Source organism: Pseudorca crassidens, chromosome 10 (assembly GCF_039906515.1).
Source record: "Pseudorca crassidens isolate mPseCra1 chromosome 10, mPseCra1.hap1, whole genome shotgun sequence".
Lineage (NCBI taxonomy): Eukaryota > Metazoa > Chordata > Mammalia > Artiodactyla > Delphinidae > Pseudorca > Pseudorca crassidens.
Window position 1 is genome coordinate 38,344,335 of NC_090305.1, and position 23,440 is coordinate 38,367,774.

General features: G+C 42.0%; 2 protein-coding genes across 7 annotated transcripts in view; one reads left to right on the forward strand and one right to left on the reverse strand.

Annotated features, from left to right (window-relative positions):
* Positions 1-11,197, forward strand: part of STK38 (serine/threonine kinase 38) — a 42,199-nt gene extending 31,002 nt beyond the window's left edge. For 2 of the 3 annotated variants that reach the window (XM_067753160.1, XM_067753161.1), the window contains exons 8-14: positions 240-342; positions 1,194-1,255; positions 6,086-6,203; positions 7,233-7,356; positions 7,526-7,621; positions 8,595-8,689; positions 9,179-11,197. In XM_067753160.1, coding sequence (XP_067609261.1) covers positions 240-342; positions 1,194-1,255; positions 6,086-6,203; positions 7,233-7,356; positions 7,526-7,621; positions 8,595-8,689; positions 9,179-9,309 — 729 coding nt within the window. In that variant the 3' untranslated portion in view covers positions 9,310-11,197. The remainder of the gene's footprint in view (positions 1-239; positions 343-1,193; positions 1,256-6,085; positions 6,204-7,232; positions 7,357-7,525; positions 7,622-8,594; positions 8,690-9,178) is intronic. The other variant, XM_067753162.1, reaches the window with a different exon arrangement.
* Positions 11,198-14,588: 3,391 nt separating this feature from the next.
* The window catches only part of KCTD20 (potassium channel tetramerization domain containing 20), a 98,635-nt gene continuing 89,783 nt past the window's right edge, over positions 14,589-23,440 (reverse strand). For all 4 annotated transcript variants that reach the window (XM_067753165.1, XM_067753166.1, XM_067753164.1 and 1 more), the window contains 5 exons: positions 22,727-22,829; positions 22,248-22,368; positions 20,978-21,175; positions 19,487-19,597; positions 14,589-18,148 (listed from right to left, as the gene is read on the reverse strand). In XM_067753165.1, coding sequence (XP_067609266.1) covers positions 17,856-18,148; positions 19,487-19,597; positions 20,978-21,175; positions 22,248-22,368; positions 22,727-22,829 — 826 coding nt within the window. In that variant the 3' untranslated portion in view covers positions 14,589-17,855. The remainder of the gene's footprint in view (positions 18,149-19,486; positions 19,598-20,977; positions 21,176-22,247; positions 22,369-22,726; positions 22,830-23,440) is intronic.

A 23,440-nucleotide genomic window follows, 5' to 3' on the forward strand; every position in this document is an offset into this window, starting at 1 on the left:
TATTTGGACAAAAACAAAGGTAATGTGCAAAAATGAAAATACTTTTATTTGTATAATAGGATTTGGGGTGATCTTTAAAGAATTTGTTTGCTATTATATATTTCTCCCTGTAGTAAAAGAAAAAGCAGCATCCTTTGGCTGTGGAGCTGCAATGGATACTGCACAGAGCTGGAGAAGATAATGTTCTGTTCCACATCCATGAATGTTCATCCATTCATTACCTTGTTTCCTCCCCATAGGGCCACGTGAAACTTTCTGACTTTGGCCTTTGCACAGGACTGAAAAAAGCACATAGGACAGAATTTTATAGGAATCTGAACCACAGCCTCCCCAGTGATTTCAGTAAGTGTTCAACAGTGATGTTAGCCTTTTTATCCCTTAACTGGGAGCTGTTCCCCTGGTAACCAAAATATGTGGGATGGATTAGGAGATTCTCACAGTATGAGTCTTTAGAGAGTAAAAATACCTTCCCAGGTTTGCCTGTGATTTGTACTATATGGTGAGGCAAGATGAAGGCTACCAAATGTGTTAAAGGCAGATGTCCAAAAGAGCATTCTTTGGAGCTCTTGAGAAGGTTACAAGGGATGAATAAGGAGCAGGCAAGCAAAAGTAGTAGAGGAAAGAGTCCTGGGAACAACTCCAGATTATATTTATCCTTGGTGCTTCTTTCTGTCATGGCAGAAAGAAGTTTATGAGTTACTTTCACTCTATCAAACCATTGAAACTCTGTAGTAAAATTATAGTTCATCCTTGAGAAGCTTATGTCCATAGTGTATTATATATTCAGAAGTCTCTGATTATGTAAGTTACTACTGTTGGAAATTTGATAGTAATTTTGAGAAGTTGTGAATGTTTTAGGTCCACTTTGGGACCTTTGCTTCTGATGAGACTGAATTCCCTGTGATTCTGATTAAATTCCCTGTAATTTTGTTTAAGGTCTGTCCGTGTCCTCTCTGGCCACCTGATCCACATAGAAGTGTGGCTTACAACTCTTATTGTGTGATTCTTTGAGTTAATGCTTTAGAGCCTCTGATTTGGGCTTATGAATTTGCTGGGAAATGTGTCATCCAGAGTTATTGATGTATGGGCAGAAAAGCAAGACTTGAGGGTCTCATGTGGCTTGAACCAGAGCCTAAAAAAGTAGTAAACTTTATTCCTGAACTTTGATTAGAACTTGTTTTCTCTGCTTTTAGCTTTTCAGAACATGAATTCCAAAAGGAAAGCAGAAACCTGGAAAAGAAACAGACGTCAGCTAGTAAGTAATATTTGTGGCTTCTTAAATGCTACAAACCAAGTATGAATCAGTTTAAAAGTATGCACATAAATTTGCATTTGATAAATGTTTGCAGCTTACCTATTCCTTGTTTTAAATTACCTTAATAGAGCACTGTCATTATGTTGGTAGCGCCAAAAGTAATCTTTTGAAGGAGGGCAGATAATATGAGGTTGTTCTGGTTGTGACATTTTCAGTGGATGACCTCATTCTGACCTTTTACATTGGTGACAACCCCTTTCCTTCCTGTTTTACCTTTTCCCTATGTTTATGGTGGTAAAAGGGTTATATTTAAGATGGAGTTCTCGCAAAATGAAACTAAGTACAAATACCTACCCAGAGCTTTAAGGCTGTGGTTCTCAAACTTTAAAAAGTTTGATTCACTGAGTCAAATCAGTTCACCTGCCCCACCCTTTCCTACTTTATGGTGGAAAAAGGAACTTGGTGATAAAAACTGGAGAGAAATTTAAGGGAAATGCTTACTTTACTAGTATTTGAGTATATACACATAAAATTATGCCCCACAAGCTTAAAAATAAGTAACATTATTGCATTTACCTTGATATCAATAGCATGTTGGAATTTATTTAAATAGTACAAATTCACCAGTGAAATACTGCTGTCTAGGCAAACTTTTATTCTGACTCATTGGTTCATAAAATGCAATGCACATATCCCAGTGTCTAGTTATTGGAGAATTATTGACCAGATATAATAGAAATGTGTATCACTACATACTTAGGCTTTCCTAGAAACCCAATAGCAAATTGAAAATAGTAAAGCTAAACTATAGCAGTTGGTCATTAGAAAGCAAGAATAGCAGGGATGGAAAACTATGACTAACTTGGAATGATGATCATGCATGTGTATTCGCTAGAAATAGTGGCACTTCTGCTTGTTGGTGTATACAGTTGTAACTTGGCAGGTTTGCCAAATACAGTGTTTTGGCCAGACTTCTTAGTAAAATAGTGAATTAGAGTTCTCTATAGTATCTTTAATAACTCATTTAGTAGGTTGCTACTAAGTACCTGTTAGTCATATGTGAAAGTGGAAGCCTTAGGATTAAGAAAGAATCAAAAGAAAGGCTTGCAATTTTTGGATTCATTTAAGGCCCATCAGTGGGTCTCAAGACCATGCTTTGAATATTATGATTTTTATGTTAAACCTGGGTTTTGGAAATGTAGAAAATGAAATTAATCTGTGATATCTTTTCTAACATTAACTTGGGGATACTTAAGTTTGGTATAGCTAGTCACATCATAGCCTTCTTTTCATAGTTTGTTAAGGATTAGGGAATGTCAGGAGCAGATTTGGTCAGGCGCTTCTATTATGTCTCTCATAGAGCAGTAGATCTTAGCCTTGGCTACATACCAGAATCACCTAGGGAACTTCAGAACTTACTGATGCTGGGTCCCACCCCAAGAGATTCTGGTGCAGTTGGTTTGGGGTATACAGTCTCGGTATCTTATCTGATTTTTAAAAGGGCTCTGGGTGATTCTACTGTGCAGTGAAAGTTGAGACCCTCTAAGAGACTATTTCTTAAACAGTAGCTCCTGCATTATTGGGAGACTGATAATTATGTTTTGGAGGGTAACAAAAGGTAAGGAATCTTCTGTGATTAAAAAAATTTTTTTTAAAGCAAACTAAGATTTAACCTTTGGCGACTGTAATTTTGGGGGTAATTAAGCTTAAATACCTTAAATTATTCTTGTACTCTGAGAAGCTTTATGCCCTTTGACATATGCCAAAGGGTCATGTCAGACTTACTAGGAACCCCTTATAGGTCTATAAGGAAGGAAATGTCCCAAGTTCCATATTTGGAGTTAAGTGTTATTTAATAGTTAATGTTTTTTAATCTGAATAAACTTAGGTTCTCATGCTGTGGTTAAGGTTCTTGCCTTTTTACTCTATCTATAGTAGAAGTGGTCATCCTCATATGACCTCCTCTGATAACTTGAAGAAAATAAAGCTAACTTTCAGTCTTCAAAAGGTCAGTTAGGGCTTCCCTGGTGGCGCAGTGGTTGAGAGTCTGCCTGCTGATGCAGGGGACACGGGTTCGTGCCCCAGTCCGGGAAGATCCCACATGCCGCGGAGCCTGCGCATCTGGAGCCTGTGCTCCGCAATGGGAGAGGCCACAACAGTGAGAGGCCCGCGAACCACACACACACACACACACACACACAAAAAGGTCAGTTAGCTCTGTGCTTTTGACCTGTCGTAAGTGATCCCATTCAGCTAGTACCAAGTTGAAGGTTAATATTAGTTAATACTTAATATAAATTTATTGCTCTAGGTTAAGCCTAACGTATATAATTGTTCACCCTGCCTGCTACTTTTTTTTTTTTTTTTTTTTTTTTGCGGTACGCGGGCCTCTCACTGTTGTGGCCTCTCCCGTTGCAGAGCACAGGCTCTGGACGCGCAGGCTCAGCGGCCATGGCTCACAGGCCCAGCCGCTCTACGGCATGTGGGATCTTCCCGGATCGGGGCACGAACCCGTGTCCTCTGTGTCGGCAGGTGGACTCTCAACCACTGCGGCACCAGGGAAGCCCCAAAATTACTTTTTAAAAGCAGAGGAGTGGAATTCCCTGTCTGTCCAGTGGTTAGGATTCCATACTTCCACTGCAGAGGGCATGGGTTCAATTCCCTGGTCGGGGAACTAAGATCCTGCATGCCGCGTGGTGTGGCCAAAAAATAAAAATAAAAAAGATAAAGGCAGAGGAATGATAAACATAAAATTGAGCATGGGGGTTAGGAGGAGAGGCAGGAGGATGGGCTGGTGGGTACACTGTTAGCTTGAATAATATCAGTGATACATATTTTGGTTCTTCATTTGGACTCATGGGTATTCATTTTATTATGCTTCATAATTTGGTAATTTTTTGGTATGTAACAAATTTAAAAAATCATAATAAAAATGATAAGCCTCAAAAAAAATGATAAGCCTCAGTCTGGGAGAAGATATTTGCAATATATAAAACTATAAAGGATTAATGTTCTGATGAATCAGGATTAATGCCTTGGATTCATAAAGAATTACTACGAGGGAATTCCCTGGTGGTCCAGTGGTTAGGACTCCACATTTTCACTGCCAGGGCCAGGGTTCCATCTCTGGTCGGGGAACTAAGATCCCACAAGCCGTGAGGCCAAAAAGAAAAGCTAAAAAAGAAAGAATTCCAAGGAATCAGTAAGAAAAAAGATGATGCAACTGAAAAAAACAACTAATGATCAAAGGATCCGAACAGTAGTAATTCACAGAAAAAAGAACTGAATGGCTAATTAACATATGAATATGCACTCAACCTTACTAGAAATAAGGGAAATGCAAATTAAAACAGCAAGATCCTATTTCATGTTCATCAGATTGGTAAAAATTTAAGAGTCTGACAAAGACAAGTGTTGGTGAAAGTGGAGCACTAGGAGCTCATCCCACTGGGCATGTTAAATAGATGTAACCACCTTGGAGGACAACTGGATGATGTCTGATTAAGTTGAAGATGCTCATGATGCAAGACCCAGCAATACTACCCAGTGCCCAGGACGTGTTACAAGAATGTTTATTCAGGTGTTACTTGTTATTAGTGAAACATTGGAAGCAATGTAAGTGTTTATTTAGAGAAGAATGTATAAAAAACATTGTGACATTTGTATAATGGAATAGTGTACAGCAGTGAAATTGGTGAACTAGAGCTATATGAATAAATCTCAAAATCATAATATGGAGTAAAAACAAGTTTTAGCACTATAGAATAATGCAGTACGGTATGCAACCCTTTATTAAAAGTTGAAATATACAAGAAATTATATGTCATTTATACAAATATCAATACAAGCATAGCACAGGGGTAGTTATGATTTCAGGATAGTTATGACTTCAGTGGGGAGAGGAGGATTCTGGCTTTAATCATTTCTGTAGTTTTGTTTCTTTTAAAAAGGAATGATCTGAGACAAATATCACAGATTATTAACCTCTCTTTAACATGGGTAATGTATACATGGATGTTGTATTGTCTGCTTTTTTTTCTGTATATTTGCAGTATTTCATAATAAGTATTTTTAAAAGTCCACACAGCTGTAGCTTTTAACTTTAGAAGTTGTATAATATGGAAAGCACTTAGATTAGAGCCTTCCATGTGGTAAGCCCTGAAATGCTGAGCACAGGAAGGCTTTTTGACTGTAATTCCCCTAGTATTGTAGTCCTGGTATATGAGAGTAGATTACTTGAATTTAGAAAATACTCTTCTAAGAACTAGTTACATAAATGTTTCAGTTTGATAAGCAGATACTTATAAACCTTTGACCAATAGGTTATAACTTTAGCTTTTGATAATAAAGTTTCCCTTTATGATTTTCCAAATTAAAGAGGTGGAAAGAGGGATGGTTTTGAGCAAGATATTTAATTTCCAAACCAGGCTCTGCCAGTTAACTAGTTCTGAGGCCTTGGGCAAAGCCGTTTTGGGTGTCAGAGTTTTATCTGCAAAGTTGGGCGAATAAGGTCCTCTTTGCTGAGTTTTGTCATAGGCTCATAAGCATAAAAGGAGTACACGGCCTGGCACTTACTGGGTGCTCAGTTATGGTACTAGTTGCTACGACAGATACCTTTGACCTAGTGAATGGTCTCTCACCTCACTGACAAAGCTTTATTTTCATTTTGGAAGTTCTCTGGCAAGCCAGACTTGCCATTAAGCTGCTGGGCCATCCTGCTTATTTAGTTTGTGGGTAGCTCTAGGTGATACTTGTAGCCTTTGGTCTCTAGAACAGAACTCTGGGCACCCATCTTCCTGCTGGGCTTCCTGATGTGTGTACATGTTTCAGGCCTTCTCCACAGTAGGCACTCCTGACTACATTGCTCCTGAGGTGTTCATGCAGACCGGGTACAACAAGCTCTGTGATTGGTGGTCGCTGGGGGTGATCATGTATGAAATGCTTATTGGTAAGTTGCGTGCTTTCAGAGGACTTTTTCTGTGCAGTCAGGAAAGAGTCCTATGTTGATAATAGACTGTTTCAGGTGGGGGTCATCTAAGAGCACTTTTCCCCCCTCGTCTTTTAAAGTGAAGTTTCCTAGGTAGAAAACGCTGGGCCATCAAATGTATCCCACTATATTATGGCTCCCTGGCACCCTCTCGTGGCTTTGTTGATCATTTATCATGGTTTTCTTCGACTTTTCCATCCTCTCCATCTAGCAACTCTTTCATTCACTGGCATTTATTAAACACCCATTGTATACAGAGAGCCTTCACTGGGCTGTGTCTCGAGCACTCTACTTCTTAGTTGCTGTCCCCCCTTCTCTCTCAAAGCCTTCAGAGCATGGACCCCTCGTACCTCTCTCCCTGTTGATTGGTATGTCTGTGTATTTAGGGGACACATCTGTGGGGCTGGCCATATGCCTGAGCACTAGGAGAGCCCATCTGTCCGTGGTGGCCCTGAGTGAATCTGTGTGAATGACTGGTGTGGCATCGTCTGGCTGTGTTGTCTTTGGGAACACTGGACGCATGCCTGTGGAGGCGGATGTGGTCTGTGTAGAGGGCAGGTGGAGTATTACGGTGACTATCCTTCTCACCTGTAGTTCTCAGAGAGGCATGGTGGTCACTTTTCCCAAATAAGGATATTCCTAGAATGGAGTCATTTCTTAATGATGTTGTTTCATCCTTTCGTTTTCCTCTTTGGGCACAGTGAGCCCCGCCTCTGCAACTCTGCTTCTGTCCTCCTTCCTTTTTCCAGCTCCAGCTAGTAGCTGGCTCCCTAGTGGTACCAGAAGCACAACTTCACTTTGGGTTTAGGAGTTTGGGGGAAAATGAACAATTGGTTTAGATGTTTCCTGGGGTGAGTGGAAATCCTGTCCATGTCATGTAGGGAAGGACATATAGGATCATTAAAGATATATTAGAATCAGATTAAGGGGAATAATCTCAGATTCAAAGTTCTGGGATGTGAGAGCTCCGAAGTTCCCTTTTTATTACAGGCTACCCACCTTTCTGTTCTGAGACCCCTCAAGAGACATATAAGAAGGTGATGAACTGGAAAGAAACTTTGACTTTTCCTCCAGAAGTTCCTATTTCTGAGAAAGCCAAGGATCTAATTTTGAGGTATCAGAGAACATTTCCCCTGTCCCCCAGCCAGGCTTTTCAACATGAGTGAATCTATTTTTAAAAATTTTCATCATTTCCTGGGTTGGTCCCTCCTTCCTCCCATTTCTCCTTTTCTTTTTCTGAAGAGACTACTTGAGGTATGCTGAAAGGCCTCTGTCTTTTCCAGATTCTGCTGTGAATGGGAACATAGAATTGGAGCCCCTGGAGTTGAGGAAATCAAAAGTAACTCTTTTTTTGAAGGTGTTGACTGGGAACATATCAGGTATATCCGTATACAAAGTTTCAGGATAATTTCAGAAAGTCTGTAGTTTGCTTAATACTAATTTAGAAGCACCACTACTGGCAAGCTAAGTATGGGAAGAGAGCTTCTTAGAAATTCAGGGTCTTTTCCTGATTTTCATTCATGGCGAGGATTGGGAGTTGGGGTTTCCTGTCACCCATGTGCCATGGGACACGTTGAAGCCAGCAGTCATTTCCAAAGTGAAGTGAACTTTGGATTCCACGGTGAAAGGACCACCTAAGCATTGTGTTGCACTTGCTTTTACCAAGAACACACCAACTTCTCTAGTGTTAGGAGCCACCAGCAGGACTGTCCCTGCCCCTAGGGTGGAGGCTATCACTGGGAGACAGAGAAGGAAGAGAGGAGTGAAAGAAGCATAGAGTGGGGAAGGGCGCAGAGGGGGAGTGGAGGGGAAACGTGAAACTTGCGGACAGGGCTCGCAGAGAGCTGCCTGCGCTGCACAGACCTCCCTCCTCAGCATTCATTGGTTGAGCAGAAGATGAAGTTGTCATCCATTTCATAGTAGTGTTCTAATTCGCATGCTTGTGATTTCTACCTTTGCCTTTTAGCCACTCTACTTCGTTGGCACTTCTGGTAGAAGAGGGGCAGAGCCCTGCACGAGGGGGCATTTAGAGGTTCAGTTTCCCTTTTCAGCAGACAGGGCAGGCTGTCAGGGAGAGTGTGCTAACTTTGGATTTTAATCTCTCCTTATTTTTCTTGTCTTTCTTCCTAGCTATGAATAATTGTTACATTTTTTTCATCATAGTTTTGTTTGGTTGTAGTCAGCTGGTGTGGTTGGTCAGTGGTCATAAGCTTTTCAAAGGAAATTAATGCTGCCTGCCAGTGGACAGTCTTCCCTTGTCAGACCAGGGGTCTTTTTTGGAGAAAGACTTGATTACTTGTGATCCATATGTTTACTAACCGTAGTAATTTTTGGCATGTCTGTCCTTGGCAGAGAGAGGCCTGCTGCAATATCTATTGAAATCAAAAGCATTGATGATACCTCAAACTTCGATGAGTTTCCAGAATCTGATATTCTTAAGCCAACAGGTAATTCTACCACTGCCTCAGGCTGCCTTATAAGTGCATTATTTCCCCCAAATTTTGGGGTGATGTTTACAAATCAGGGTAGAGAACATGGAGAGGAACTGCAGGCTCTTTGTAAGTATTTTTCCAGTGTTAATGCAGGGCAGCAGTGAGACCTTGTTGAATGGAAAGTAGTGAATACAAACACCCATATTTAGCCTGCTCAGCTGGATGGGTGAACCACAAAGATTTGTTCTCTTGTTATTTATTAAATTAAAGGTTAGGTAATCTGAAATGACAGAAATGAGAAAATAAAACTTTTAAAATATTGTGAAAAACATGAGGTTCAGAGAACATAGGCAGGCAAATGTAGAAATTTCGCAGAGTGAAAAATAACTTTTCCCAGATAGAAGCTGTGATATGTTCTTCAGAATGTCATGTACTGAGTGTCAGTACTGAGTAGTCCATCAAGGTAAGGCAGTGAATCAACTCTCACATCTGTTTCTTTCCCAGTGGCAACAAGTAATCACCCTGACACTGACTACAAGAACAAAGACTGGGTCTTCATCAATTACACATACAAGCGCTTTGAGGGTCTGACTGCGCGGGGGGCAATACCTTCCTACATGAAAGCAGCAAAGTAGTTTCCTTGAAATGGGATCCTAAATCGAGCAGTTCTTTGTACAACATCATGGTTTTCTTCTCACATAACTGTTTTGAAAGAGCTTCGAAGAAGTTTATGGAACCTACCAACGTGTCATGGTAAACTCCTGAAATGTGATAGTAAGTGGATTCTCTTCCATGATGCATCTGATGACCTGTAGAACAAAGACAACCATTTTTACTACATCAGCCATTAACGGCTGTCCTGCTTCTTTAGAAGCATCATGAGCCAATTTGATGTTTTAAAAAAACTTGAGTTTTCCTAAGTTCATCAGAATGAAGGGGGAAAAACAGCCATCATCCAGCATTGAGATTGTAACATATACTTACTGAGTATCAGCCAATTCCTGTGATTTTGTGACATATGCTTGCTACCAAGCCCACCAAGTATTTTTTTTCTTTACAGCTAAAAGTTCCATAGTACTAAGGAAACAAAGCAATAAAGAAAGCTTCAGTAGCCAGCATTCTGGCTGAAGGAAATGATCCACCATTCTGAGTGGGTGACGGTGGTAGTTTCTCCCCAAACCTCAGCCTCGGGCAAGTAGCTTTTTATAGCCTCCATTCATGGTGCACTTTATTTATGGTACTAGGATAAAGACCCTCAGTCCATTTTGATTTCCTTCTACCCATCTGAAATACGCTGCTTTTCTGAGTGTTGATGGGAAGATACCAGCTTGATCCTTTGTTGCTCTTAGAAGGCCCAAAAAGCCACTGGGCATTGATTGCCAAGGAGTCCTGGATCACGTGGAAAACCCTCACTTTCTCTTCACGGCTGTATTAGAAAATCCCTTTGGATGTTGCCGTGGACTAGCAATACCCACAAGTGCTGCCAAAAGGACCTCGGTTTATTCCTGGGAACACAGCAAGGAGAGCCCAGGCAGAAGCAGGAGGCCTCGAACCCTCTTGGCTAAGGTGCTGCTCCTGCTCCGTGTCCAGACCTCCCTGCAAGTGGTGAAGGAACGAGCCCAATACAAAGCGCAGAGCCAGCCTGCAAATCCGTGCGAAGTTCACGCCTCAATCTTTGGTGCAACTGTATTTGTATCCTCTTAGTATTTCTCCTCTCCCAACTTTAAGTAACCATTTTGCCTTGGAATCATGATTACAAATTTTTCCTTTGCAGATGCCTTCCTGGGGGATGGTCCTCTTCACCCTAAAGGGTCACGTGCAGGCCTGGGCTGACCAGGCCTCTCTGCTGTGGTGTTCTCTAGAGAGACCCTCTGAATTTTAGCACAAAGTGCCTTTTCTTTCACAGCTGCCACCGCCTTTAGAGGACTTTTGCTGCATCAGAAGAATGTGGAGGCTCCATATTAATGCATTATTACTTTTAAAAATTTTGATAACTCTTAAAGCATCATTTGCACCTATGTGGTAACTTTGCCTGTTGCAGAGTGTCATAGCCAAGCCACAGCTGGGAGACTGCTTTCTGCCAGTCTTGAGGTTGTTAACATCAGCTATGAAAGGAAAGTACGTCCTAGCTTAGCCATTCAGAAAAGAAAAAGAAAAATGGACTATCAGAGTTACAGTAGTAAGTGAAACTGCTTTGGGTTTTAATGTCTTAGAGGAAGAAAAAAGAATATTAGGGAAATATTAACTCTGGATGAAGGTAATGTGTTTCCCCTTATTCTTTCATTCATGGTTTGCTAGTGAAAAGGAAGTGAGATTCTTTTGTGTAACTTTGTAGCTTCTTTGGATTACCAAATAGTTGGGGTCTTGACCCCTATGTGTTTTGCAAGAGTATGTGGTAAGCATGGACAATGAGAGGTAATGGGAGGGTGGTAGGTAGTCTGTGTGTTGGGGAGTGGCAGGGGATAATTTGTTTTTGGGGGGGAATGCCCACATTTTAACTTTTAAATGTCTGAATAAACTGTGTGAAAACAATAGTATAAGTCTGTGGCTCGTAATTCAAAGAGCCAGAGTGCTGATGGCTTCCTCTGACCCTTTTGTCTGCAAACCGTTAAACGCTGAAGACCACCTTTAGGCAAAATGCTTTACCATCTCAGGGAAGATGGGACCTGCTTTTTTGTTCCCTGAGAACAAGTCTTCTGAACTGGAGTTCATGTAAAGAGACTGTCTTCTGTTGGCCTCACGTCTATGCTCTTTTCACCTGGCTCAGTGTTACTGGGCAGTGGGCACTCTTGCAGTAAGTGCAGTTAGGCCAAGGGGAAACCTGCCGACGAAAGTTCTGTAAACTGGTGGACCCTTTATACAACTGTTTGTTTGTAGCTCAGCCCCATTTTTTTTCGGCCTGGGGTTGACCAGGAATCTCACAAGCTCCCAGGATGGACTTCTCAGCTCCCTGTGTCCACCAGAGCAGGGCTCTGTCTCTGGATGTAGATTTAAGGAGTCTTATGGGTCCCACTTCTTACCTCCTTCTCTGGGTCAGGAAAAGGACCCTCAGGCAAAGAGGAAGGGGCAAAGACCAACCAGGGTGGGCACTGCAGGCAGAGGTTAGTTAAATGCAGCCTAACAATGTATTGTCGTTCCAAGGCTCATGAGTTTCAAGAAACATGTCGGGAACCACTGGCTCAGTGTTGGTCCTATTCACAGATAATTCTGTGTCCTGTCTCTTAGGAGAAGTTAGAAAATAATAGAACTGTACTGCATACTAAAATGAAACAATGCTGATGTCATTCAGACTCCTTGATTCAGGAGTACATCAGAATTTTCTTCAGTACCTATTTAAGAATTTCAAAAGTGAGGGGAATCCTTTGGGATTAATGGTCAGGCTGTGAAATAGCAGATTGCTAATTTTAACGCTCATCTGTATAGTGTAGGAAACCTCTGCCACTGATTGCTACTACTGTTTCTCTGAATCATTTCCTTGGAAAGCATATTTCCTGGATCACCTTCTCCTGTTACTCTCTCCTGGGCCTCTGTGTGTAACCCAAACGGTGTTTTGAATTGAATGCAAAAGGATTCAGTGAATGGTATTTTCCTTTCCTAGTTAGCAACCATTTCCCTGGAATGATCTGTCAAAACCAACACTGACTTAAAAACAAGCCTCCACGCTGCTCTTTAGGCATATTTTCAGAGAAAAACATCTTGCCCACATAATACTTAAGCATTCATAAAATACAGAGCTCAATCCCAGGTACACTGGGGATGCAGTAGGGAAGCCCACTGTGGTTCTGAACCACAGATCAGTTTGAGGAGAGACTTCCCAGCCACAAAGTTGGCTTAACAGAATTGCAGCATCAACTATAAAGTTATTAGTATGTTAGTGTTGCTGTAACAGTACTATTAAGCCAACCCTGAGTTGTTGGGAAGGTTGAGGAAGCTTCCCAGAGGTGTTAGTAAGTAGCAGTGATTTGGCAGAGGGTAAGGTGAGCAGTGCAGGATTTGGGAGGCTGGTAGGTATTGTCCCGTGCTGTGACAGAGGTGTGGAGCTATGAGTAAGTCTTGCTTCCTGAAAAACACTATCCAGTCACTTTCGTTACTTCATTTCCCTCTCACTTCAGTCTGGTTTCTTCCCCTTGTGTGAAACACATTAGTATTAATTATCCCATGTGCAAAACGTGCTAGTACTAATTTTAATAATCACTCCTCTGTTCACTGGCGTACTAACTGCCACATCCACTGGCTTCTCTTCAGCCCTCATCTACCTGACCACCTTGCTGCACTCACACTGTTGAGTTAAAACAAAAAACTCTCCTCCCACCTCTCTGACTTCCTTCTTGGTAGTTCCTCTGCCACTGCCCAAATGCTGGTGCTCCTCAGAGCAATGCCTTTGCCTTTTTTTCACTCGTGTGATCTCCCCCATACTGTGGCTTCAGCTGTCGTTTTTGTGGTGAGATCTGCAAAATGACCATCCTGCCTGGATCTCTCCCCAGAACTCTAGATCCCATGTAGCCGAGTGCCTATTAGAAATTGCCACCTGGAAGGCCTCTTACAGGTGCCAACTGTCCTTATGGAGCTCCTCTTGCCTCCACAGCCTTTTTTCTAGCTCATTCTACCTGCTGTCCAAGCCAGAAATTTCTTACATGATTCCCATCAGTAAACGTATATAATTCTGGGGCATGATTGTCCATCCTACCAGTGTCTTCATCATTCCTTGCTGAGTCCATTGTTGTGGTCTCTTAGCTGACCTTTGTCCCTGGTCCTTCCCCTTTCAAGTCTGTCGTCCTCTCTGCTGCCAAAGAAACTCTTAAATTTCAAGTCTGATCATGTTATTCTCCTGCATAAAATCCTTCAGGCTCCTGAGAGCTTATATAATGAGACCAAACACCTTTGTCTGAGGTACAAGGGCCCTTCCTTACTCTGGCCTATCTCTGCATTACTATCCTCCCCCTGCCCCCACCATCCTCTTCCCTGATGACAATAAGCAACTAGTGCACTTTCACATTTTTGCTTATACGGTTGCGTTGGTCTGGAATACTTCCTTTTGGATTCATGAATCCAAAACGACTAGTATTTGTCTTTCACAGTTTGGTTCATGTGTCATGTATAGAACCCTCCTGTGAACTCTCCTCTAATTTTCATAGTAAAAACTGGCTACTCCATCCTTATGCACTTCCTGAGTGACCTGGACTATTTATGAATCTGTCTTTGTGCAATTATAAGAGCCCTCTGAAGGGAGGAACTGTGTCCTAGTCAGCATGTCCCTGTGACCAAGCAGCACTTGGCACTGAACATACTCAACGGGCCATGCCTTCAGAGCATGTTCTTAACCTCTGTGCTGACAAAGGCAGGCCTGCCAGGGAGGCCCTGGCTGGCTTCAGCACCCCTTCAAGTTGTCAGTGTCACCAGTAAGCTGCTCAGGCCAAGTGTGCTGAGGGGAGCTCAGGAGGCACCTGACTAGAAGAGGGCCGAATTAGCAGAGGATGAGCAAGATGCCCCAAAGCAGTGTTTCCCAGGGACCTGCCTGGACCCTGCCCTACCTTCTTAAGCTGCCTTTCATGCCTGCCATGCTTCTTCACTTGCTTGAAACCAAAAGTAGAACACAGAAGTTTGCGAGTCATCTTACCTTTCAAATTTACATTTGGTTTTGTGGGGTACTACTTGGTTGGATTTGAGGGTTCAAGGGGTCTTGAATGCAAGTTAACCAGAAACTCAAAAGAGAGCAGACCATTATGGCTCTGGAACCTGTGAATTATAAGAAATAGCAGGGTGGGAAAAGCACATACAGGCTCCAGGCCAGCCGCGCCCCCGCCGGCTGCTGTAGGAAAGAGCCTCTCCTGGGCAGTCCACGTGCTGCTACTCTCCGTCCCCTTTAACATCTTGAGTTCCAATATTATTTTCTGCTAAAAAACAACAACATGGACACAAATGATAACATTTTATTATAGAAAAAGCATCCCAAATATAGGATTTCGTAAACACTGGTAGATGAACAAGTGCAACTTTAAATACAAAGTAAAGAGGCAAAACCTACAAGCATTTTGCCTTTGAGAGAAAATGTAATGTTCTCTTGCAGAGGTGATCCCACCCAGAGCACGGATGTGGCTCCATCTCCCATAAAGGTATCAGGTTTGCTTTCTGAACTATGCCCAGTTTAACCATTTCAAAATGATGGCAAGAAGTGGCATTGAATAAATCACTGATTCTTAACTTTCTATTGACTATTACTCGATAAAGGCTCCCATCATTCTTTGACATTAAAGCCTCTGCTCTGATTGTTTTTACTTAACAGAAGGACCTGCTGGAACACTATCCATCCTTTCTGGGCTTATGCCACAGTATTTTCATAGACCTGTATACCTTAGGTATCACACAGAATTTAGTTATTAATACTGGCTACTGCATATCATGCAATAAATCCAGCTACTTTCTAGCTTCCTTACCTTTTTTTTACTGTCATTCTTTTAATACCTTTTCTCCACTTTGGAGAAACCATTAAGTAATCTCATCAGACACATTTTAACACTGTCTCCTTGCCTGCTCCCAATTCCTTAATGGCAAATGTTTCCTAATCAACAATACATGATTTGATGCAGACACAAACTCAGATCCTAAACCTCAAATTCAGGTTTATCTTGGCCTGCTGAGATAGATACCTCTGAATAAGACAGTCTGGGTAAAAACATTTTCTTACGAAAATGTTTCTGTATAAACAGCCTGGCTTACTTATTTAGGCACTTAGGAAAAAACCACCAAACCTGAGTTTCACCTTTTTAATTAGAAATACCTGTTGCCCAGCTGGCCAGTAACTGACTCTGAAGGGAATGACTGCAACCCAGCTCTTGTTCCTGCGAGAACTGCGAGGTCCTGTCGCCACGGGATGTCCTGGCCCTGGGAACAGAGCTGCTGTGGCTGAAAGGAGCCACCTAATTACAGTGATGCTGCGCTCCAGGCTGGAAGGGCGTGGGGTACAGAAGAAATGTCCTCTCCGCCAGAGGGAACCTGTGGGCCCAGCTTTTCCCTCCGTCACCACCACCTGGCAACACTGGCAGATTTACCTCCACAGATCTCCAGCTCACTCGAACCCTAAGGGTTGGGGCTGAAAGCACGTTAACCCAATTTTGGGGGAAAAAAAGACCTGGTTTTTGAAAGCCGGAGGAAATTAATCATTTACGTAGAACAAAGTGTTAAGTACATGCCACACTTTCATACCTAGCTTTTTACCTAAGCAATGACTAATAAGTTTTAGAGTGTTAGCTGAGACATGTCTACCCTTAAATGTTATATTAAGCTGTAAAACAGAAATTATACATACTTATTATAGTCTACACAAAAGTTAAATTTCCTTTGTGATAGCATGGAAGTCAACCACAAAGTGTAAAGGAAGCACCATTAAACAATTATCCTGGCTGGTCATGGGTATGAATGTAGTACCAGTAAGGTCAAAGCCAAACCTGACCTCAAACAGCCAATTCTTTTCACAGGAATAAAACTACCCCTGGCTACAAAATAACGTTAACCCTAAACATTAACCCTGGCCATCAGCCTTACAAATGGATGCCAATGATAATCAGAATAACTGTAGCTGGGGGATGGCTCGGTTTAACCCCTTACTACTGATTTTTCTGAATAAGGAACACAGCATTGATGTCCCCTGTGACACTGGCCCTGGTCACACACTCTTGTTCTTCAAGCCTGGAAAGCGTAGCTGTCAACACCCAATCTGACTTCACCTTTGGAGAATTCTGACTAGGGAGGTCATAAAATGGCATCAAGTAGTTTGCCCTCTAGTATCTTGTGGAAATGGAATTTAAGAAAATCAGTCCTGTTCTTAGAGAACTTGAAGGAAACTATGTGTCTCTTTGTACATGCTCAGGGTAGGTGATTGGAAGGCCAACCTCTACCATAAAATGGGAAAGATCTCAAGACACATCTGACTCTAGAATCTAAATTTAGCTCTACTGTTAACAGCCATGGAGACATCAGGGGAGGTGGTTACAGTACCCAGAGGAGTGATCTGGGTTGTCACACACCATGTACCCAGAGCTGACAGATCAATCAAAATGACTAGGCCTAATTTCCCTTCAACTCATTCTTCCTTTGGAGATGACATTAGTATGGTTTTTTTACCCAGTGTGAGCAGCTGATAGGCTATTTCAAAAATTAAAATATCCTGATACCTAAAAATATTCCATAGTATGAAAAGAATATACAACGAAAATCCCTGCACTGAGACAAAGTGTAGGCAGGTGACGTTTTCCCACCCAGATTCACCCCCAGCCCTACCCACCGAGCTCTTACTAGTCTTTCTACTGAGAAACTGAGCACTTCTGAGAAATCATTGCCTTCATCTTGAAAGCCTTTTAAGCCATTTCTAAGGTCTCCTAGCCACACCTACAGCATGCTGGCCTAGGGTGAAGACCTATGGCTTCACACCAGATTCCAAGCCAGGATAATCAAAGTGTGAATTTCACTCCAAATGAATAATCAATTTGTTTAGGGTCAAAAACCTTGAAGCTAAAAAGGTTTCATAAACATTGTCATACATTATCCTTCCTGTCAAAGAATCTGTGAGGTTTTGGATTGTTCATTGCAATAATAATAAAAAAAAACTGAACTGAAGCTCCGAAGAATTTCCTTTGGACATTTTGAATGAGAGCCTATTTCTTCCCAGATGCAACCTGGGCACAGAGGCCACCAGGATGGTATCTCCACTAACCTCTAATGGGCATCCAATTAGTGCCTGCTTGTAGAAGATAGAGATTGTCTCCTTCTAAGTTTGGTCCCTTTGCTGCTAAGTAATTTGCCTAGTATAAAACCAAATAAAACAAACAAAAGCCAAGAACAGAGTGTAAAGGATGAGAACTGCTTTGCTGAATGTGAGGCAACAGGAGTCTTGACCTCCTTTCCTGCTTTTGCAGTTATGCAAAGACTCGGTGAACAGCACCAGACCCAAAATTTTCAAGTTACCAGGGCTGCTGCAAAGCTGGTAGCTTAATTACCAGTGAGTCCTTTTTAATCTCCTGCCGGAGGCACAGACTTACTGAAAAGGACACACATTAATTATGGTAGAAAAGGAAAGGAGGGGGGAGAAGCATGTCTCCTACTTAGTGTGAGACAAACCATGGGGAGGATTGGCTATGGGCATCCCAGTCAGAGAAAAGGCCAGCAGAGGGGCCCACAGCTGCCCCTAATCCTGAAAGTCGTTAGAAGCCATCTGAGAAAGTGGGGCGTTTAGCCGGTCAAGTTCATCCACTTGAGGTGGGTGGTGCATTAATATCTCTTGGTCCTCCAAGACATCTTCTCCAGCAGCTACCAGGTTAGTGAGGGATTTGCTTCGAACACACTGGAAATCCACATGGCGACTCTTTCCTTCTTCTTTTTCCCATGACATCTGGATAAAGGGGCGCTGCACGTAATTATAGATCACTTCAGACCGGCCACCAGGTCTCCTCTTAATTTTTTCTTTACAGGTAGGATAACCTGAAATGGGAAAAAAGCCATCATGACCCCAGCAAATTGCTCACTCTGGTTTCCATACTTCCTTCTTCCTAACCACATGAATTTCCTCCCAAATCCCAAGACTATGTGAAAACTACAGGGAAGTGACCACGTTCTCTGAGGCCCAGCCACCTACATGCTTGCTTCTCTCCTGCTCAGGTTAGTAGGTCTTGTCCTTAGAAGGGAAGTAACAAAAATTTTATCCCTTCTAATGGAAGGGGGAGAAGCCTCCTACTAATTTCAGAAGTCTTTATTTTACTGGCTTCAATACTATAGAACAAAAATCCTACTGGGGCATGGTTACTCTAGTCCTCTAATTCTATTGCTTAGAGGGCAACCTGTATGAGAAGTAGTTAAGGAAATGCAAAATGTTTAAGCCTAAAGAAAAAACTGGGATGCTGCCTAAAATATCTGAAAGTCAGTTACAGGGATATGGGAGAAATCTTATGCAGAGTATATTATCTTCACAGGCTAGAACTAGAAGGACGACAGAAGAGGGAGGAGGTTATCTATTATATATGTGGAAGAATATTCTCGTGGTAGGACAGTTTGATGGGCTGCTGTGGGAAATGGAGTGATCCCTGTCACTCTGTCCCTGTGGTTTCCAAAGAGACAAAGGAGGACACAGTAGAAAGAGGTTTAATACATGATCTCAAAAATCTCTTCCAACGTTAAGTTCCAACTTAAGCTGGATACAACGACAGGTTCTGTGAGCAATATTAAGACAGCTAGAGTAGCAAAACACAAGAGTCAAAGACCCATGGAGGGGAGACCAGAATGGCTTCAGCACTCTCCGGGAATCAGTCTCCAATACCCTTCCACGGAGACCACAGGTTGGGAGCCATTGCTCAAATCATTTAAAGCAGTTTTGTCAATATATCCAGACACTCCCCAAAGGTGGTAGTGGAATAAAATGAGTCTGCAAATTATAGTTTTCAGAAGGACCCTTCCAGATCGCAGAAAGATCCTCATCAAGATCGTTGGCTAAACGGCTGGCCCTTCCACTTGGTGAGCCCACGAGCTCTGCTACATTTACCTGCCCAGTGCCTAGTCCTCACTGCTCTTTATCCTGAGGCAGTAAACTGGAACTTATTCCTACAGCTGCTTTAAAGCATTTTCAACTGGAAATAAAATGACAAGGAAATGTAAGGGCAAACTAAAACAAAAATAGGAATCTTCAAACTTGGGTAGGAATGTAGTTTCCATGTGTGTCTATTCTCTAGGCCCTTGGAAGCCAGGTTTTAAGGACAAAAGCTGTGGCCACAGATCCAACCTACTCCATGAGCCATGCAAGCTGAATATTGATTGGGATGTTCTTACCTTCAATTCCAATGCGAATGTTTTTCAGGCCCCGTTCCTTTAACACTGTTTTAGCGACATCCCGATTCTCAATATATTTGAAAAATCTATAGAGCTTAGAGCTATAAAGAACTGGGGGGGAAAAAAATCTGGGGTTAGTCACGGAGTGAACATCTCTGTAAGAGGAAGGAGATGAGCTAACATATTCAGACTAATGACCTGAGCCCTGATGCCAAAAAATCCATATGGACCACAGATTAAATGTTAAATAATAAATCAACCTTAAGAAAGAAACCATACAAGAAATTTTTATAGTCTCAGGGTAGGAAAGACCTTTCTGGATATGACATAAAACCTAGAAGTCATAAAAGAAAAACTGATACCCTTGATTACATAAAAAAAAATCTCTGCTTATCCAAAAACACCAAACAAAACTAAGAAGACAACCAACTGGGAAAAATATTTGCAACTCATATTACAAAGGGCTAATTTCCTTGTCTATAAAGACAGTGGTCACAAATAGATTTTACAAATCATTAAGGAAAAGACTAACAATCCAATTTTGTAATGGGCAAAAGGCATGATTACAGTTAACAGAAAAGGAAATGAAAATGACTCTTAAAAAGATGTTCAGTCTCATTCATGAAGTGAGAAATGCAAATTAAAACTCAAGTGAGATGCTGTTTTTCACGTATCAGAGTGGCAAGGATAAAAGTTCAGTGAAACTCTGTCTTGGTGAGCATATGGGAAACAAACCCATCATATACTGTCTTGTGAGTATAAACTGGCTCAACCTTTATGAAAGAGAATTTGGCAAATTTTATCAAAATCATAAAAGCACAAAGCTTTTGATACAGAAATTTCATTTCTAGGAATATTATTCTGTAGAGATACACATGTGTGAAAGACTTTGTTTAAAAAGATATTCACTGCAGCATTATTTATAATTTAGAGCTTAAATGGTCATCAAAAGGGCTGGTTAAATCAATTATAGCACAATCATGCAATGGAATACTATTCAGCCATAAAAAAGACTGTGGAAGCTTTTAATGTAAGACATGATATAGAACAGTCTCTACAATATGGTATCATTTAGGAAAAGAACATGCAATTCCTTATGTATGTGCACTGAATAAATCTGAAAGAATATAAAAGAAACTGAGGAGGAAAACTGGGTAGATGAGGTGGGGTGGGAATAAGACTTTTCCTTTTGTATTTTCTGAATTTTGAATTACTACCAATTCAAAAGGATTTAAAGTGAAACAAATGGAGAGAAGAATGACACCACCACTTAATGTGCTGCCGCAGTACTGACACAGTACCAGACACCAGCGGTAGGCATGGGAAGTATAACGATGTTCCCTGTGCTCCCCAGCAGGAAAGACCCTCATCCAGGTGAGTGTGCTCATCACCAGCTCAACAGCGACAGTCACACTGGTTCTAGGATTTAGCTGCCACTCTGGGCAGCACATTTCTTGCTGGAAACAGGTACATCATGCAAGGGGCTCCTACTTTGGGAATACTCCTCCCCCATGGGTGGGGGGTGGTCTTCGTCCCAGTCCACAGAATCCTCGTCCGTCAGCACGACGATGTGGCATTCTCGCTCCCCTTTCTTGGCACAGCCCACCATGATGGGCAGGATCAGCTCTTCGAGGTAGTGATCAAACTGCTTGTGAGCGCCGTCGTTAGACAGTTCATGCAGTAAAGCACCTGGGAGACAAAAGGCAAGTGAACATCCTCTCTGCTCAAATGCAGGTAATTACTGGAGTGAAAAGACTATGAGGTAACAGCTGTTATCATTGATAAGGTCCAGAGAAGTGGCCCATTTAAAGGCAGGGTATGTCTCCTACTCCAAGGCTATTATGTTAGATACTTTTCACATTCTACCAATCTCCTCCTGTTTAATAAACCCTGAGCATTCTGATCAACTGTGGTTTTCTTGACATGCAATGTCAGAACATAAACATTAATTCTACAAGAGACAACCATCATTTGGGGATGACTCTTTATAGTACCTCTTCTGAAGATGCTCTGGACCGCAACTTCATAGAGTACCACAGAAGAGGAATGATACCAAGTTTGGCGACACCAAGGGACTTGCTCTAAGTGTGTACTAGACTCAGTAGAGACACCACACATCTAGAGAACTTCATGGAATATGCAGGGAAATGTACCATGAACTTCAAAGAATTTTAAAACCATTTCAGGAAGCCTAGGTAATGATAAGTGCATGGAGTTTATATTCAGACAATCAGTTCTAATCCCAGCTTTAATGTTTAGAGCTTTGAACAAGCTAATTTCTCCATCTTCTCATTTGGTAAGTGAGATTATCACCTATCTTTCACGGGTCAATTGTGAAACTTATGCAAGTTTACATATATAAAGCACTTAAACACTAAGTTAATAATAATGATAAACTGTAAGAAGAACCCAGCCGATTTATGTTGTGTGACTTTATTAGTGAACCTTCCCTCATATCTGAGGATCAGTATCCTTATTTGTTAAAGAGTTGGGACACCAAGGTCCCAAGAGGGGAAGCAATTAGCTTGGTGACTCACGGGGTCAAGCTAGACTTAGAACCCACTACATGTTCTCTTGTTTACTCCACTTCTCACAGAGCTTTGAAACAAGACAGGGAATGGTTAGTACCACGTCTCTGCCTCTACAGATGATTTTCAACCCACACTTGAAACGCTTTCTGTTTAGTAATAAAAAATGTCAATTCCAAGCACACTCAAAGTTCAGCTGCTCAAACGCAGCTGGCAGCTTCTCCTGCACTTACTCAGATCTTGACATCGGATAGTGTTGAAGTCAAAGTTAATGCAGAGATAATCGCACGTATCTCTAAGGTCTGGGATAGAGATGCCATCAGGACAATTGATGATACCAGTTTTGTAATAATCCTATAAATAAATTAGGAAGAAGAAATGTAGGCAAAGAACAACATGAAAAATTTCCTCTTCAACCCCCTACTCATTCCTGGTTCTATTAAAGTGATGGGTTACTAGAACTATCACCAAGTTGGTGATTCATTAGATAGCAAAGTGGCTCCTGGCCATCTTGACATGTTTAATCACAACTTGATACCTGACTGAGCTCACACAAGCAAGGACTTAAGAATTATAGAAACAGAAAATAAAGTGGGAAAGGCAATAACTAGAAATGAGAAACCCTAAAGTCAGAACACAGTCTGATGGAACTCTCAAGGCTTCTGACCATGCACGCCCCCAGGGAAGATGATGTAACAAGGCCACTACACACCAGCACCGTTCGAAATACAGTTGCACTGATTCCTTCGGCAATCTCATACTCGCCCTTCTCATTGGGCCGTGTGAAGTTGTACTCTCTTCCTGGTCCAAACATCCTGAAAAATACCCAGGCAACAATGTTACCCGCTGCAGCAGGATTCTTCACAGATGAGACTTCTCCCTTCTTCACCTCATTCTGGAAGACTCCGTTCCACTCTTTCAGTGTAAGTTAAAAACACAGCACTAGGACTCAACCCCTATACGACACACTCAAGTCTTAGGAAACTCCCTTCAGATAGGAAAAGAGGGCAGCAATTGCTTTCAGTGTTTGAGTGCAAGAGGAACAAAGCAGCAAGCCCTCACAGTCCACCGTAGCGAGCTTCTGCGACAGCAAAGAAAGTAGAACAGCACCTGCAGAGGTGGCCCTTGGAAAGTGTCTGGAGGGTGTGACAGTCGCCTCTCACGCCCTCCGCAGCGCCCAGGAACCTGCCCACGCACCGGCAGCTCAGGAAGACAGAGTCTCCTCCTTCTCACCCATCAGCATGTACCTATCCAGCACACCATCCTTGATATTTCTGAGTTTTGCTTTTCAATATCTAATCTGATAGATGAATCTGTATTAGTAGGTGCAGATGTTACTGCTTTCCCTTTCCTGGTAGATTTTAATGGCGTAACTCTGGGGAAAATGCCGTTCTTCAATCCAAGGAGTAACTAATGACGGGAATTT